General features: G+C 35.6%; 1 protein-coding gene across 6 annotated transcripts in view; it reads right to left on the reverse strand.

Moving 5' to 3' along the window:
- Positions 1-18,573, reverse strand: part of RICTOR (RPTOR independent companion of MTOR complex 2) — a 127,615-nt gene that overhangs the window by 54,420 nt on the left and 54,622 nt on the right. For 5 of the 6 annotated variants that reach the window (XM_033852811.2, XM_033852810.2, XM_033852812.2 and 2 more), the window contains exons 7-8: positions 14,651-14,777; positions 11,104-11,273 (exon numbers count right to left, since the gene is read on the reverse strand). In XM_033852811.2, the coding sequence (XP_033708702.1) occupies positions 11,104-11,273; positions 14,651-14,777 (297 nt within the window). Of the gene's footprint in view, positions 1-11,103; positions 11,274-14,650; positions 14,778-18,573 lie in introns of those variants that run through there. The other variant, XM_019930118.3, reaches the window with a different exon arrangement.

The raw sequence follows: 18,573 nt of genomic DNA on the forward strand, positions 1-18,573 counted from the left end.
GTAGTGTATATATATCCATGCCACTCTCTCACTTTGTCACAGCTTATCCTTCCCCTTCTCCATATCCTCAAGTCCATTCTCTAGTAGGTCTGTGTCTTTATTCCTGTCTTACCCCTAGGTTCTTCATGACATTTTTTTTGCTTAAATTCCATATATATGTGTTAGCATTCGGTATTTGTCTTTCTCTTTCTGACTTACTTCGCTCTGTATAACAGACTCTAGGTCCATCCACCTCATTACAAATAGCTCAATTTTGTTTCTTTTCATGGCTGAGTAATATTCCATTGTATATATGTGCCACATCTTCTTTATCCATTCATCCAATGATGGACACTTAGGTTGTTTCCATCTCCTGGCTATCGTAAATAGAGCTGCAATGAACATCTTGGTACATGACTCTTTTTGAATTATGGTTTTCTCAGGGTATATGCCCAGCAGTGGGATTGCTGGGTCATATAGTAGTTCTATTTGTAGTTTTTTAAGGAACCTCCATACTGTTCTCCATAGTGGCTGAACCAATTCACATTCCCACCAGCAGTGCAAGAGTGTTCCCTTTTCTCCACACCCTCTCCAGCATTTATTGTTTCTAGATTTTTTGCATTCTGACTGGTGTGAGATGATATCTCATTGTAGTTTTGATTTGCATTTCTCTAATGATTAATGATGTTGAGCATTCTTTCATGTGTTTGTTGGCAGTCTGTATATCTTCTTTGGAGAAATGTCTATTTAGGTCTCCTGCCCATTTTTGGATTGGGTTGTTTGTTTTTTTGTTATTGAGCTGCTTGCAAATTTGGAGATTAATCCTTTGTCAGTTGCTTCATTTGCAAATATGTTCTCCCATTCTGAGGGTTGTCTTTTGGTCTTATTTATGGTTTCCTTTGATGTGCAGAAGCTTTGCAGTTTCATTAGGTCCCATTTGTTTATTTTTGGTTTTATTTCCATTTCTCTAGGAGGTGGGTCAAAAAGTATCTTGCTGTGATTTATGTCATAGAATGTTCTGCCTATGTTTTCCTCTAAGAGTTTGATAGTTTCTGGCCTTACATTTAGGTCTTTAATCCATTTTGAGCTTATTTTTGCATATGGTGTTAGGGAGTGATCTTATCTCATACTTTTACATGTAGCTGTCCAGTTTTCCCAGCACCACTTATTGAAGAGGCTGTCCTTTCTCCACTGTACATTCCTGCCTCCCTTTATCAAAGATAAGGTGACCATATGTGCATGGGTTTATCTCTGGGCTTTCTATCCTGTTCCATTGATCTATCTTTCTGTTTTTGTGCCAGTACCATTATGTCTTCATTCCTGTAGCTTTGTAGCATAGTCTGAAGTCAGGGAGCCTGATTCCTCAAGCTCTGTTTTTCGTTCTCAAGATTGCTTTGGCTATTCGGGATCTTTTGTGTTTCCATACAAACTGTGAAATTTATTTTTCTACTTCTCTGAAAAATGCCAGTGGTAGTTTGATAGCGATTACATTGAATCTGTAGATTGCTTTGGGTAGTAGAGTCATTTTCACAATGTTGATTCTTCCAATCCAAGAACATGGTATATCTCTCCATCTATTTGTATCATCTTTAATTTCTTTCATCAGTATCTTATAATTTTCTGCATACAGGTCTTTTGTCTCCTTAGGTAGGTTTATTCCTAGATATTTTATTCTTTTTGTTGCAATGGTAAATGGGAGTGTTTTCTTGATTTCACTTTCAGATTTTCATCATTAGTGTATAGGAATGCAAGTGATTTCTGTGCATTAATTTTGTATCCTGCTACTTTACCAAATTCATTGATTAGCTCTAGTAGTTTTCTGGTAGCATCTTTAGGATTCTCTATGTATAGGATCATGTCATCTGCAAACAGTGACAGCTTTACTTCTTCTTTTCCGATTTGGATTCCTTTCATTTCCTTTTCGTCTCTGATTGATGTGGCTAAAACTTCCAAAACTATGTTGAATAAGAGTGGTAAGAGTGGGCAACCTTGTCTTGTTCCTGTTCTTAGTGGAAATGCTTTCAGTTTTTCACCACTGAGGACGATATTGGCTGTGGGTTTGTCATATACTGCCTTTATTATGTTGAGGAAAGTTCCCTCTATGCCTACTTTCTGCAGGGATTTTATCATAAATGGGTGTTGAATTTTGTCGAAAGCTTTCCCTGCATCTACTGAGATGATCATATGGTTTTTCTCCTTCAATTTGTTAATATGGTGTATCACAGTGATTGACTTGCATATATTGAAGAATCCTTGCATTCCTGGAATAAACCCCACTTGATCGTGGTGTATGACCCTTTTAATGTGCTGTTGGATTCTGTTTGCTAGTATTTTGTTGAGGATCTTTGCATCTATGTTCATCAGTAATATTGGTCTGTAGTTTTCTTTCTTTGTGACATCCTTGTCTGGTTTTCGTATCAGGGTGATGGTGGCCTCGTAGAATGAGTTTGGGGGTGTTCCTCCCTCTGCTATATTTTGGAAGAGTTTGAGAAGGATAGGTGTTAGCTATTCTCTAAATGTTTGATAGAATTTGCCTGGGAAGCCTTCAGGTCCTGGGCTTTTGTTTGTTGGAAGTTATTTAATCACAGTTTCAATTTTAGTGCTTGTGACTGGTCTGTTCATATTTTCTATTTCTTCCTGATTCAGTATTGGTACGTTGTGCATTTCTAAGAATTTGTCCATTTCTTCCAGGTTGTCCATTTTATTGGCATACAGTTGCTTGTAGTAATCTCTCATGATCTTTTTTATTTCTGCAGTGTCAGCTGTTACTTCTCCTTTTTCATTTCTAATTCTATTGATTTGAGTCTTCTCCCTTTTTTTCTTGATGAGTCTGGCTAATGGTTTATCAATTTTGTTTATCTTCTCAAAGAAACAGCTTTTGGTTTTATTGATCTTAGCTATCGTCTCCTTCATTTCTTTTTCATTTATTTCTGATCTGATCTTTATGATTTCTTTCCTTCTGCTAACTTTGGGTTATTTTTGTTCTTCCTTCTCTAATTGCTTTAGGTGCAAGGTTAGGTTGTATATTCGGGATGTTTCGGAAGGTAGGATTGTATTGCTATAAACTTCCCTCTTAAAACTGCTTTTGCTGCACCCCATAGGTTTTGGGTTGTCATGTCTCCATTGTCATTTGTTTCTAGGTATTTTTTAATTTCCTCTTTGATTTCTTCAGTGATCACTTCGTTATTAATAGCGTATTACTTAGCCTCCATGTGTTTGTATATTTTACAGATCTTTTCCTGTAATTGATATCTAGTTTCATAGTGCTGTGGTCGGAAAAGATACTTGATACAATTTCAATTTTCTAAAATTTACCAAGGCTTAATTTGTGACCCAAGATATGATCTATCCTGGAGAATGTTCCGTGAGCACTTGAGAAAAATGTGTATTCTGTTATTTTTGGACGGAATGTCCTATAAATATCAATTAAGTCCATCTAGTTTAATGTATCATTTAAAGCTTGTGTTTCCTTATTTATTTTCATTTTGGATGATCGGTCCATTGGTGAAAGTGGGGTGTTAAAGTCCCCTACTATGAATGCGTTACTGTCGATTTCCCCTTTTATGGCTGTTAGTATTTGCCTTATGTATTGAGGGGCTCCTATGTTGGGTGCATAAATATTTACAATTGTTATATCTTCTTCTTGGATCGATCCCTTGATCATTATGTACTCTCCTTCTTTGTCTCTCGTAATACTCTTTATTTTAAAGTCTATTTTGTCTGATATGAGAATTGCTACTCCAGCTTTCTTTTGGTTTCCATTTGCATGGAGTATCTTTTTCCATACCCTTACTTTCAGTCTGTATGTGTCTCTAGGTCTGAAGTGGGTCTCTTGTAGACAGCATATATATGGGTCTTGTTTTTGTATCCATTCAGCCAGTCTGTGTCTTTTGGTGGGAGCATTTAATCCATTTACATTTAAGGTAATTATCGATATGTATGTTCCTATTCCCATTTTCTTAATTATTTTGGGTTTGTTATTGTAGGTCTTTTCCTTCTCTTGTGTTTCTTGCCTACTAGAGAACATCCTTTAGCATTTGTTGTAAAGCTGGTTTGGTGATGCTGGACCCTCTCAGCTTTTGCTTCTCTGTAAAGGTTTTAATTTCTCCATAAAATCTGAATGACATCCTTGCTGGGTAGAGTAATCTTGGCTGCAGGTTTTTCTCCTTCATCCCTTTAAATATGTCCTGCCAGTCCCTTCTGGCTTGCAGAGTTTCTGCTGAAAGATCAGCTGTTAATCTTATGGGGATTCCCTTGTGTGTTATTTGTTGTTTTTCCCTTGCTGCTTTTAATACGTTTTCTTTGTATTTAACTTCTAACAGTTTGATTAATATGTGTCTTGGCATGTTTCTCTTTGGATTTATCCTGTATGGGACTCTCTGTGCTTCCTGGACTTGATTAACTATTTCCTTTCCCATGTTAGGGAAGTTTTCAACTATAATGTCTTCAAATATTTTCTCAGTCCCTTTCTTTTTCTCTTCTTCTTCTGGAACCCCTATAATTCGAATGTTGGTGCGTTTAATGTTGTCCCAGAGGTCTCTGAGACTGTCCTCTGTTCTTTTCATTCTTTTTTCTTTATTCTGCTCTGCAGTAGTTATTTCCACTATTTTATCTTCCAGGTCACTTATCCGTTCTTCTGCCTCAGTTATTCTGTTATTTTTCCCATCTAGAGTATTTTTAATTTCATTTATTGTGTTGTTCATCGTTGCCTGTTTCATCTTTAGTTCTTCTAGGTCGTTGTTAAATGTTTCTTGCATTTTCTCTATTCTGTTTCCAAGATTTTGGATCATCTTTACTATCATTATTCTGAATTATTTTTCAGGTAGACTGCCTATTTCCTCTTCATTTGTTAGGTCTGGTGGGTTTTTATCTTGCTCCTTCATCTGCTGTGTGTTTTTCTGTCTTCTCATTTTGTTGATCTTACTGTGTTTGGGGTCTCCTTTTTGCAGACTGCAGGTTCGTAGTTCCCGTTGTTTTTGGTGTCTGTCCCCAGTGGCTAAAGTTGGTTCAGTGGGTTGTGTAGGCTTCCTAGTGGAGGGGACGAGTGCCTGTGTTCTGGTGAATGAGGCTGGATCTTGTCTTTCTGGTGGGCAGGTCCACGTCTGGTGGTGTGTTTTGGGGTGTCTGTGGACTTATGATTTTAGGCAGCCTCTCTGCTAATGGGTGGGGTTGTGTTCCTGTCTTGTTAGTTGTTGGGCATAGGGTGTCCAGCACTGTAGCTCGCTGGTCGTTGAGTGAAGCTGGGTGCTGGTGTTGAGATGGAGATCTCTGGGAGATTTTCACCGTTTGATGTTATGTGGAGCTGGGAGGTCTCTCGTGGACCAGTGTCCTGAAGTTGGCTCTCCCACCTCAGAGGCACAGCACTGACTCCTGGCTGCAGCACCAAGAGCCTTTCATCCACACGGGTCAGAATAAAAGGGAGAAAAAATAAGAAAGAAAGAAAGCAAGAGAGAGAGAGAGAAAGGGAGGGAGGCAGGAAGAAAAGAAAGAAAGAGAGAAAGAAAGAAAGAAAGGAGAAAGAAAGAAAAAGGATAAAATAAAATAAAGCTATTAAAATAAAAAATAATTATTAAGAAAAAAATGTTTTTAAAAAGGAAAACAAAAAGGACAGATAGAACCCTAGGACAACTGGGGAAAGCAAGGCTACACAGACAAAATCTAACACAGAAGCATGCATGTACACACTCACAAAAAGAGGAAAAAGGGGAAAAAATCATAAATCTTGCTCTCAAGGTCCACCTCCTCAATTTGGGATGATTCATTGCCTATTCATATATTCCACAGATGCAGGGTACATCAAGTTGATTGTGGAGCTTTAATCTGCTGCTTCTGAGGCTGCTGGGAGAGATTTCCCTTTCTCTTCTTTGTTTGTACAGCTCCCAGGGTTCAGCTTTGGGTTTGGCCCTGCCTCTGCATGTAGGTCGCCGGAGCGCATCTGTTCTTCACTCAGACAGGATGGGGTTAAAGGAGCAGCTGCTTCGGGGGCTCTGGCTCACTCAGGCCGAGGTGAGGGAAGGGTGCGGATGTGGGGCGAGCCTGTGGCAGCAGACGTTGGCATGACGTTGCACCAGCCTGAGGCGTGCCGTGCGTTCTCCCGGGGTAGTTGTCCCTGGATCCCGGGACCCTGGCAGTGGCGGGGTGCACAGGCTGCCCGGAAGGGAGGTGTGGAGAGTGACCTGTGCTCGCACACAGGCTTGTTGTTGGCGGCAGCAGCAGACTTAGCGTCTCATGCCCGTCTCTGGTTTCCGCGCTGTTAACCGCGGCTCGCGCCTGTCTCTGGAGCTCCTTTAAGCAGCGCTCTTAATCCCGTCTCCTCGCGCACCAGGAAACAAAGATGGAAGAAAAAGTCTCTTGCCTCTTCGGCACGTCCAGACTTTTTCCCGGACTCCCTCCTGACTAGCCATGGTCCACTAACTCCCTGCAGGCTGTGTTCACGCCGCCAACCCCAGTCTCTCCCTGCGCTCCGACCAAAGCCCGAGCCTCAGCTCCCAGCCCTGCCCGCCCCGGCGGGTGAGCAGACAAGCCTCTCAGGCTGGTGAGTGCCAGTCGGCACTGATCCTCTGTGCGGGAATCTCACCGCTTTGCCCTCCACACCCCTCTTGCTGTACTCTCCTACGCGGCTGCGAAGCTTGCCCCCTCCCCCACCCACAGTCTCCGCCCGCGAAGGAGCTTCCTAGTGTGTGGAAACCTTTCCTCCTTCACAGCTCCCTCCCACTGGTTCAGGTCCCATCCCTATTCTTTTGTCTCTGTTCATTCTTTTTTCTTTTGCCCTACCCAGGTACGTGGGGGGTTTCTTGCCTTTTGGGAGGCCTGAGGTCTTCTGCCAGCGTTCAGTAGGTGTTCTGTAGGAGTTGTTCCACGTGTAGATATATTTCTGGTGTATCTGTGCAGAGGAAGGTGATCTCCATGTTTTACTCTTCCACCATCTTCCTGTACTCTGTCTCATTTGTCAAAAAACAATAAATATTTATTATCTCACAATGTTTCTGTGAGTCAGGAATCTAGAAGAGTTTAATTGTGCAGTTATGGCTCAGGGTGCCTCAAAAAGTTGTAGTCAAAATATTGATCAGGGCTGCAGTCATCTCAAGACTTGACTGAAGCTGTAGAATCTGCTTCAAGATGGTTTACTCACAACGTGCTAATTGTTGGCAAAAGGTCTCAGTTCCTTCCCACGTGTGCCTCACCATAGGCTGCTTTACTGTCTTCATGACATAAAGGCAAGGAATCGAAGAAAGAATAGTGTTTCTTTAAATTTCCTTGGGTCATTTTTCTTTAGTCTATAAAATCTTTATTTTACCTTTGTTTTTGAAAGACATTTTCTCTAGGTAGGTTGACATTATTTTCTTTCTGCACTCTAAATATGCCATTCTACTGTCTTCTGGTTCCATTATTTCTGTTGGGAAATCAGCTGTCAGAGTTGTTCCTTTGAAAGTAGAGTCTTTTATCTCAAGCTGATTTTAAGATTTTTATTTATCTTGGTTTTTGACAACCTTACCATGATGTGTGTACATGTTGTTTTCTTTGTATTATCTTGAGTTTTCTGAGCTTTATGAAGTTTCATCAGTTTTAGAAACAAAAGTTTTGACCACTGCTTCTTTGGATATCTGCTTCTGCTCATTTTCTCTCTCTTCTCCAAAGACAACAATTATGTTTTATCCCTTTTGTTATGTTCATTTCCTTTCTCTTCCCCTGCCCCCAATGTTTTACTTGATATTTTTATTGACTTTTATTTCAATTTACTAATGATATCTTCTCATCCAAAATGGATTTTTAATTTCACTGAGTTCAGAATTTCAGGTTTTATATTTTTCTGCACTAGTTCCATTTGATTCATTTTGCACACTGCAATTATATGGTGAAATTCTCCATTATTTCATCTATTTTCTTCTTCTCCATTTTCCTTAACAAGTTAATCATGCTTGTTTTAAAGTCTTTTCCCTCTAGCTGTAACATCTGGATCACCTGTAGACATGCTTCTATGGAATTTCTTTTCTTTTGAGTTTTCAGTTACATATTCATGTCTTTTTGTATGACACTCAATCATATTTCTGACTGAATGTTAGACATTGTAAATTTTATTAAAGGTTCCAAGTGATGTTATCTCCATCAGAGACGGTTTATCCTTTCCTCTGTTAGTCAGATAGATTAAAGGGACTGATGAGCTTATCCTAGTCACCAACTGAGTTAAACTATGCTGCAATTTTGTTAAGATTTGAGTGTACCCCTGGTTTTCTTGTGTTTCTAAAGTATGGATCTCCAAAACTTTCAAGAGACTTTAGCAAGTTTTTTTTTTTTTTCTCCTTAGCAGTGAGAAATTGGGGATTTTTTCTACACACTTCATAAGTTTTGAACTTAGATCTTTAGGCACTCATCCACAATTACTTCCGAATTTGGGACATGTCAAGAACAGGAAATCGGCTATGAAATACCCAGTTTGTTACTTGAATACTACATAACTGCCAAAAGCTGTTCTGATTTTTCAGGTCCTAGGAAAAGCGTACCTGGATTTTCAACTTCTAATTATGTCCTGATCAGTAAGTGACCCCAGGGAAAAAAAAGCAACTGCATATAATCAGTGTAAATTCACTACTTCTTAGAGGTCTTTCCACTTCTGCCCATGAACCCCCTTCCTGGGAAGCCTCTGTGTCCTATGCACAGGAGACCATAGCCTATTCCACTGTGTTTTCCTCAGTGGAAACATTTTAACTTCTGCTCTCCACAGATTCTTATCTCAGCAAACTTCTAGAAGGGTAAATCAGACTTGATCTGCGGGCTTCTCACATCTCTAGGCTTGTCACTCCACATATACATTCGCCTGCCAAATAGTCTGGTCTTCTACCTAGGCCTAGGTCATATTCTTAACCTCTAGCCTGTGGCCTAAATCTACAGTGCCCCCAAGGGCATCTCTAGATTTTTCACTCCCTCTGGTCCTTATTGCTTTCACAGCTCTATACTGCTTTAAATATATGATTTCCATAATTATTCAACTTTTCTAGTTTTCCATAGCAGATGCTATGAACTACACTATCCTACTCTGAAGTTTAAAAAATACGTTGTTTTTAAAATTTACTATAAAAAATTAAAATTACAATTTTACAATCCTTACTGACTGCCTATTCTAATAACATTATCATATTAAATGTACCTTTTTTTTATTCCTGTGTGAGGTCAAAATATATTACAGATTATAGAAATAGAAGCCAGGGTAGATTTTAAAAGGGATTTTTTTTTTTTAACAGAAGAAAGATTTGGGCCTAACGAGACAGTAGCAATGAAAATAGCTCCTTTGTAGGTGGAAAAGACAAACCAAAGTTATCAAGTTAGAGTGAAAATTTATAAATATAATTAATAAAACTAAGGACAATATTCTTGTAACAGCAGACTCTAGGATGAAGATAATGATAAAGTAGAAGATGATAATGATTAATATCCAAGGCAATCAGTATTTATTGAATACTTATTATGTGCCAGGTACTAAATACAACATTTATGTAGATTAGAATGAATATATGTAAAGCACCTGGAAATATTGCCTAACTCATTATAAGCTTTACAAGAGTGTTAGTTGCTGCTATTACTACTACTACTATTATTATTATAGTATTTATTCTTCACAATAATTCTTTAAGGTAAAAATCATGACTTTTATTTTACCTAGGAAAAAATGGGTCCAAGAGAGGCTAATAACTTGCCCCAAATCATAAAGCTAGTAGGTTACAGAACAAAAATCCAAAACCAGATCCGTATAGCCTGAAGTCTATGCTCTCAATCACTATGATACTTTAGGGGGATCTTGTTAAGGAAAAAAAGAACATTTGTGGCTTTAAAGAACTTATGCAAATATAGTCGTGTACTTAAATATCTACCATATTCTTTTTGAGGTTTTTTCGTTTACACAAAGGCTTTACTAATCTGCTGCACAATTATATAGGAATAAAAACCAGGCCTATATACAATATCTTCCTTTATTGCAATCATCTCTCCAATCTTAAAATATCATTTTCTCCACTTGATAAAGAAAAAACTTAAATCGAAATACACTGTAAAATATCAAAAATGCCAGCTTATTCCCACTGGATTCCCATGAATAATGTATTTAAAATCACTTATTAAGGAGAATATTGTACCTAAATTTGTTAGTTAGTGATACAGGCTAATGTCAATTTTATAATCTCAAAATATTTCTAGTAGCCCTAATAAAACCAGAACTATAACATTTAAGACAAGTTTCATAAAATGATTTAAACAGGCAAAGTAGGGAACAATAAATCTTTTAAAATTTGCATAATTTCATACCCAAATAAAGCCTTGGTTTAAACTTACTCTGAATGATATCTGCAATGGACAACAATGTAATACATTCACACAAATAAACTATAAGAGTACATTTTGTGGTAACTCCCTGGTGGTCCAGAGGTTAGGACTCCATGCTCTCACTGCCGAGGGCCCAGGTTTAATCCCTGGTCAGGGGAACTAAGATCCCACAAGCCACGGGGCATGGCCAAAAATGAGGGGAAAAAAAAAAGAATACAGTTTGTGATAATTCTGTTCCAACCTCTACTACATACTTATTATAGAAAAGGGCATATGGTAGCCTTACTATTTTAGACCAACTGTAAAAAAAAAAAAAAAAAAAAAAAATTGTAGAGTATTTTAAAAAAGATATGTATTCTATTTCTTTCAATTATATATGGTCTTTAGTTGCCAACAAGTGTCTCCAAGTTCAGAGAGTTTTAGCATGGTTTAATAAATAAATAGTATATAATTAGCAGGAGCTATTCACACACAATTAACATACTATAGTCCTTAAAAAGAAATGGTCTTCTTAAATAAATATGTAAATGTCTATGAAACCTTACTTGTGCTCTAATTTGCTCAGTCAAGTTTTCATAGATAATAAAAAAAAATAAACTTCACTTTACATGTTGATGAAATATTCTTGAGAATTTTTTCAATTCAGTCCAAACTGAATGAGCTATAAAATACTGCTGGGATAAGCCAAGCTTATTAGTTAATTTAGGTTTAATAATTAATGCTGTGCTGCATATTAACTTTAAAATTTCAAAGTAAGAGTATGTATTTAAAGTCGTATTTTAAAACTAGAAAGAATATTAAAGTTCCTACCTCTAATTCTACGTCAGCTCGTACATACTGTCGGGTCTTTGGATGATTAAGGAGGTGTAAAATTGTAGTAATGAGAGCCTCATTTATTCGACTTAATTGGCAATCGATCACATTTTTCAAGATGGTGTTTAGTCCACCTCGAAGGGCCACCACCTCTGGATTCTGAAGTGCTAAAATAAAAAAGAAAAACTTAATATATTATATAGGGGATAATTAATAAAATGTAATCAGAAATCTGGGATTTTAATACTTAATTTGCTTTCTGACTTGAAAAACTTTCCAGTCAATGACATTTAAAAGGACACGTGGATAAATTACCTAATAAGAGTCACTGAATATACTTTCCAAAACTCTGATTTGTTTCTTAATGTCTCTGAATTTTTTCATATCTTTTGTTCATGTTTTACTGAATGGTTCTTCTTTCCTATCAATTGCAAGGAGTTCTTTATATAATGGGAATATTAGCCTTTTATCTGTTTCAAATCTTTTGTCTGATTTGTAACTTAACTTTAGATTTTAAGCTCAGAAACTCCTCCCTTACTTCAAATATCAGGCATTTTCTCTGTATGCACGCACACCGACGTGTGTGTTTTAAATGAGTTCATGATTAACATTTCAGTTTTCAATCTGTCAGGAAACAGACTTTGGCTTAATATTGATAAGCTCATTTTTTCCCAAATGTTTATTCAACTATCCCAGCATGCTTTCCAAACTGATTTTCATACTTTTGATATACTGAAGTCTTCTATGTATCAGGGTCTGCAACCCTTGATTCTTTTTCATTTTTTTCTCCCTTAATAAGCCAGCTTAACTTTTTTAAAATATGAGAAAAAAATCTTTGCCTTCTCCTCCATTTAATCTTTTTCAAAAATGTTTTTTTTTCCATAGTTGAATTTTTCCTGTTTATTCTGGTTGAACTTTAGATTTAGGTTTCTTCTCCATTTTTTCTAAATTGAGGTATAATTACTTACAGTAAAATACACAGATTTTAATGGTACAGTTCAATAAATTCTGAACAGTATCTATACCCCTGTAACCAATAGCTCAATCAAGGTATAGCACTTTCATCATCCTAGAAAGTTCCTTCACACCACTTTTCGGTCTCCCTCCACAACAAAGGCAACAAATATTCTCATTTCTACCTATAGATTAGCTCTGCCTTCTTGAAAATCAATTAAACAAATTGAAATGTACCCCCTAAACACACACACACGTCTTCCACATTTCTTATTTCTATTTGTTATATATAGTTTTCTTGTCTACTTTGGAAATAGTATCATTTTTTTTCCATTATGTTTACTGATTATTGCTGAAACACAAAATAAATCTATTAAATCTATATTTTCAGGTTTCCACTGTACTGAATTACTGAAGTTGTTCTTCAGTTGATTCAGAGTTTTCTAGATATATCATCTACTATGTATGATGCCTTCTTTCCAATATGTAAAACTCATTTATTATTTTGTCTTGCTAACCTGGTTAAAACGCTAATTAAGAGCTTTTAAAATGATGTAGTATTTGTAGAGATCCACTATTAAGAATATGATTGGTGGACTTCCCTGGTGGCTTAACAGTGGTTAAGAATCCACCTGCCAATGCAGGGGACATGGGTTCGAGCCCTAGTCTGGGAAGGTCCCACATGCCACAGAGCAACTAAGTCCGTGCGCCACAACTACTGAGTCTGTGCTCTAGAGCCCGTGAGCCACAACTACTGGGCTTGCATGCCACAACTACTGAAGCCCATGTGCCTAGAGCCCATGCTCCACAACAAGAGAAGCCACTGCAATGAGAGGCCCACGCACTGCAAGGAAGAGTAGCCCCCACTCGTCGCACCTAGAAAAAACCTGCGCTCAGCAACGAAGACCCAACGCAACCATAAATAAATAAATAAACAAATTTATTAAAAAAGAGTATGAGTGGTGATTTGAGATGAATATTCTACAATGTTAACATAGTAGCATTCTAATTATTTCATTTTATGTATGCATGTATTTGTGTGTATGTGCGTACCTGTGTGTTTATGTATATAAAATGCTAGTTTCATTTAAATTAAAATTGGTAAATTTCCATATTTTTAATGCTCTCAATTAGATTATACTATATGAGAATTATTTGTTCCTTGAAACAATTTTTTTAAGACAAAACTAACTAAATGACTCTTTTTGGAGGCAATTAATTCATCAAGTACTTCTATGGTTTTTGATCCATCACGTGTTCTACTCTTTTGAGTCAACTGGATATTAAAATTTTCTCTGAAAACCCATTCATTTCAATAAGATTTTCAAATATATAAAAAAATTATCTCATAATTTTTAAAACTCCTATTAATTCTCTTTCTCATTCTATTAATCTTTTCTCTGACTTTTGCATTTTTCAAACAATAGTGTATGTTTGCCTGTGTATCATTTTTTCTTCTTCCGTTAACACAGATTAGATTAAATAATCTATCTTGTTCTCTAAGACTCAGAATCATTATTGCTTTCCTCCTGCTTATGTTAAAATTTATTTTTTTTCTTCTTTTTCTATTTCTTGGGTTCGCTCACTTATTTTCATTACTTTTTGCTTAATTATAAAAGCATCGTATAGTGAGAAGTTAACTCGAGTATATAACTTTCCAGGCATCTCATACATTGACATGTAGTCAAATTTTTATTATTTTGCAAAATTTCCTTAATCAAATTTCTGACTTTTTCTCTAAATCAACAGGTATTGTGGACAGTATTTTTAGACTCTCAATGATAAGGCTTGGCTCTTTTGTTTCTTTAAACTTTTGTTACTCATTTATTTATCATATCAAGAGTGAATGTAACCTATACCACTTCTGCTTTTGGTGGGGAAAAATATTATCTTCTCTTGTCATTAAAAATTATATTTCTTTGGTTATAAGTGAGGTTGAACTTTTAAAATACTTTGACTAGCCATGCATTTCTTTGAGAATTACTTATTTTTCCTACTGATCTGTATATAAGTAAGTTCTTTACCTGTCATGGTAAAGAACTTATTTATTACATTTATTTTTTTCTTTGTTCTGGTACTACATGTTTTCTTATCTCCTTATAATAAAATCTACAGCTGCTGAAATCTGTTTGATTTCTTTTGATAATTCAAAACTCCTTTTCCTTACGTGATCAGATAGTCATCCATTCCCCCCCCCCATATTTTCCCCATTTAACTCTTAAATCCTTTTTCATTTAGAATTCTTTTTTAATGTAGAGTGAATTGTTGTTTTGCACTCACATCAAGATACAATGTGGTTAATTAATGTCTGAGAGCCAGACTGTAAGAGATTTTATTCTAATTACTGGAATCTGGACAATTCCTATATATTAAATTTCATGATGAGTAAAACTTTAAAATTTATAGAATTTTAATGTCACTTTGAAATGATCTGTTTAAACAACAAGTCCACTACTTCCTTATCAGAAATGTCCTACTTTTTCCATATCTTTTTACCAATATCTAAAGAATTAATGTATTAAAGGCATTAAAAAGTGTTATATATTCTTTCTAAAATACTACATTTTCATTACTCAAAGAAAATTCTGACCTAGTTCACAGATAATGGCAATGCATGCTCGAACCATTCTATCTCTTTCTTGGAGTCCATCATTTCCAACTGCTATTAATGAGTTGGCCACAGAGCTAGGAAACAAGGAAGCATTCACAGTAATCATCTGTAACAGGGAGAAATCAGAAAAAGAAGTTACTTCATAATGCATTTTTCAAACCTATTTTATTCAGACTGAAGTGTTTAAGACCGTAGAATATTTATAAGATCCAGGCACTAATTTTAATCTTCTCCTTCAAATGAACATGTCAAAGGACTAATATAACTAATAACTGATGCAATAAATGTTAATAATCATTACCATGGAAAAAAGTGTTGGCTTTTTTCCCTAATAGTCCAGACTATAAATTAGTTGACTACCAAGATATAATGTTTCTGAGATTCTAAGCTCCTCTAGGATAGGAACACTATTTTAAACAACTTTTCAGTAACTAGACAAAGTAAATCAGTGGTGACAACACCTGCAAACATACTACTGTACTACTACATTCCTGACTCCTTCCCCATTTATTATCACCACTACATCCTATCAATTTACCTCATTAACTCAACTCTTTCCACCATCAAACTCTGATTTGGGTCCTCATTCTTACTTTGATTGCTGCAACTGATGTCTCATCATCTCCCTATGTCTCTCACTTGTTGCTATACTGAAAGGCAAACTTCATAATCCATAATCTATTTTTTTTAAAGTCCCCATTTTCTTTTTGGTTGTTATGGGGACTGCCCTCAGCTCTTAGAGGTTGCCCTCAGGTCCCTGTCATGGGCAGCTCACTCATGGTTATTTGCTACTTCAAGGCAGGCAGCAGTCTCTCCATAATCTATTTTTAATATTTCAAAAACTATGATGGAAACAGTATGTCTCTGGTGACAAAAACTTTTGTTGAATCTCATTTTAAATGAAAAGTTTAATTGGCAATAACATATTTGGAATACGGAAAACAGATAACATGTATCTTCAGTTTGGAAAACAGAAAGAAAAATTATGTAGTTAATTACTCTTTAATAAATAAAAGACTATTTGGTAGATGAAGTATTTCAAAATAGCAGGTCCTTGGAGTGGGAGTAGAAGAAAATGTTTTATTCTGTTTGGGTAGTGATAAATACTGGGGATAATTAATCTGTCCTGGGTGTTACTATTTATAATCCTGTTGAAAAATAAGACTTATACTCTGACAAAATTAGGGGACACAATATAACTAAGCTAATATCCAGTTAAATCCTATAGAGGTTCAAAGGAGAGATCTATATTGGATAGAGTATTTGTAAATGGTTTACATCATTTAAGCAGCATTATGTGATATGACAAGTTTCAAATGAAATTATAGAATACTGTTCCACAACCATAAAATAGATGTCTAATAACCTTAGAATCTACAAAAACTTTCACATTTGTTTCTAAACAGTATTTTTTCATTAATCAAAAATGTTGGAGAAGAAAGAAGAGGAAAGGGAAAAGAGGTATAAGAAACTGATCTTCCTCAGTGAGAAAATTCTAACTTATGATATTAATTTGTATTTTAATACTTACTGATCTATTATTATACTTACAAGGGGCTTGTAAGAAAAATTCCCAAGACAATAAGACGTATGTAATGTATTTTAAAAAGAGTTGGCTAGAAGCCAGACCAACCGGCTTCCAGGGCCAAATCTGCCATTAATAAACTGTTACCTTGGCAAACCAATCCTCTCTGTGCCTTAGTTTCCTCATTTGTAAATGAGGATGTATAGGATCCGATGATTTCTAGAATTTCAAGTATAAAATTCTATTCTATGAGTCTCAAGTGTAGAGCTATGAAATGGATATCGGTAATTTAAAGTTTTTACAAATGAAATCACTCTTGTTATTTTTCAGGGAAAATATACACAAAGAAACTCTTAAATTCTGTGTAAATCAGAGAATACTTTTCTTGTAAATCAGTGAGTAATCAATGAGGGAAAAGTCATAGAATTTAGTCTCTGCTGAAATAAAAGTTTAATCATCTTTTTTGCATGATAGAACAGACATATATAAAACAAATCAAAGATCATAAGTAGGTAATAAATTTGTAGAACTGCTATAAAAGAATGAGAGAAACACTGAGTTCTCTAAGGGAAATATTTAAAATTTCAGCTGAGACTGAAAGATGAATATAATATAGAAAGGGGTGGACATGAAAAGAATAGGATAGAAGCAGTGATCACAGCAGTGGTGGAGGGCAGCTTGTCTACACATATAATGGCATAATGAGACGGGTCGTAATTGGTTGCCCCAAAAGTGGGCTCTGAATGCCAAGATAAGCAGGTTGTGCTTAATACCAAAAGGATTTGTGGGCCAGTGTAGGTTTGGAAATTTGGAGAACTGGGCTTTTCACGCTGGCTTTGACAATATCTTGCTGTGTATCAAGGGCAAGTGATTCCTTTAAATGAATCCCTTTCAGCTATAAAAAAAAAAAATCTGTGATATATTAATCTCGTATTGCATGAATGTAGAAATGATATATGAAGAAAATAATGGCTTAATTAGGCAGGCAGTAAGAAAACTTTAAGTTGGATAAAGAGTAGCAAGAGCTGACTAGTGTGAAAATAATACAGATAATGAGAGAGACAAGAATCAGGAAGGATTGCCTGGATTAGAGCAAGAAAGAGACATGAAAAAATCAGAGACATTGAAAAAAAACCAAGCAAACAAACAAAATCTCCTAAATGAATGAAACAGGTGAAAGAGAAGAAAAAGTAACATGAGTATTCCTTAATTATTCATAAAGCAAGTTATCCTAAAGCAACAAATGTTTTTGCTTTTCCTTTAAAAAACATTATTACTTTCACAGAAAATTTTAAAACTGTTCTGAACGCATACAAAGAATCCACAGTGACCTAGCAATTATACTATTAACATTAATTTCTACTAGCTCAGTTGCCAAGATGTTGCTGGAAAAAAAGAAATATGTGCTTCAATTGTTAAAAGTATTAGTGAAATTATAGTTCCTCTGGCCAATAGAGGCCACTGTTCATTCAGCAACCTTGCTTTCCCTTTTACTCTGTTTTTAGCTAACCCAAGGAGGAATCCTGTGACATAACTCTACCTTTGAGCCTGTATTTTACCACCAGGTACAAGCAGTTTTCCCGCCCTTGAATCCACAAATGATATCTGCCTTCTTCAAAAGATAACAAAATAAAATTACATTTTTGTTATGGCATTTCTGAATTGTTTCAAGGGTCTGTTTATTTTTACTGGGCTATTTTATAAATTACACTGTAACTTGTACAAAACACTGTACAAAACAGAAATAAAATATTTAGTGAATAATTCAAAGAAGCTGAATTTAATTTAATCCATTTGGGGTTCTTTTTTCATCTGAACGCAGTTTCTAAGGCAGCAACTCTCAAAGTGTGGTCCAGAAAACTGAGGGTCCTGAGGATATTTTCAGATTCTGCAAAGTGACAACTATTTTCGTAGTAATTCAAAGACATTATTTGTCTTTTTTTACTCTCACAAGTACATATGGAAGTTTTCCAGAGGCTCCACTGCATGTGAAATCACAAGAGACTGAATACAAAAGCAAATACGACAATCCAGGTACCTTCTATCAGGACAAACACTACAGAAATTTGTATAAATCTAAAATAATGCCACTCTACTCATTAACTTTATTTTTGGAAAATATAGTTATTTTTATAAAAATATGTTATTTATGTTTACTTGTAATGAGTTTGTTATTTTTTAATATGTTAATATATTTTTAAATTTCTCACTTTTAATTCCTAGTATGATAAATACTGACATATATATAACTCAAATAACCAAAGAGTTATTCTAGGTTCTTCAGAAACAAATTTTGTTTTCTTATCTTGAATTCTCAAAATCATGCAGTAGAAGAGGTTGTATGTATAAGTAAAAATCATAAACCTAATTTTTATAT

This window comes from Tursiops truncatus, chromosome 3 (genome assembly GCF_011762595.2).
Source record: "Tursiops truncatus isolate mTurTru1 chromosome 3, mTurTru1.mat.Y, whole genome shotgun sequence".
NCBI classification, from domain to species: domain Eukaryota; kingdom Metazoa; phylum Chordata; class Mammalia; order Artiodactyla; family Delphinidae; genus Tursiops; species Tursiops truncatus.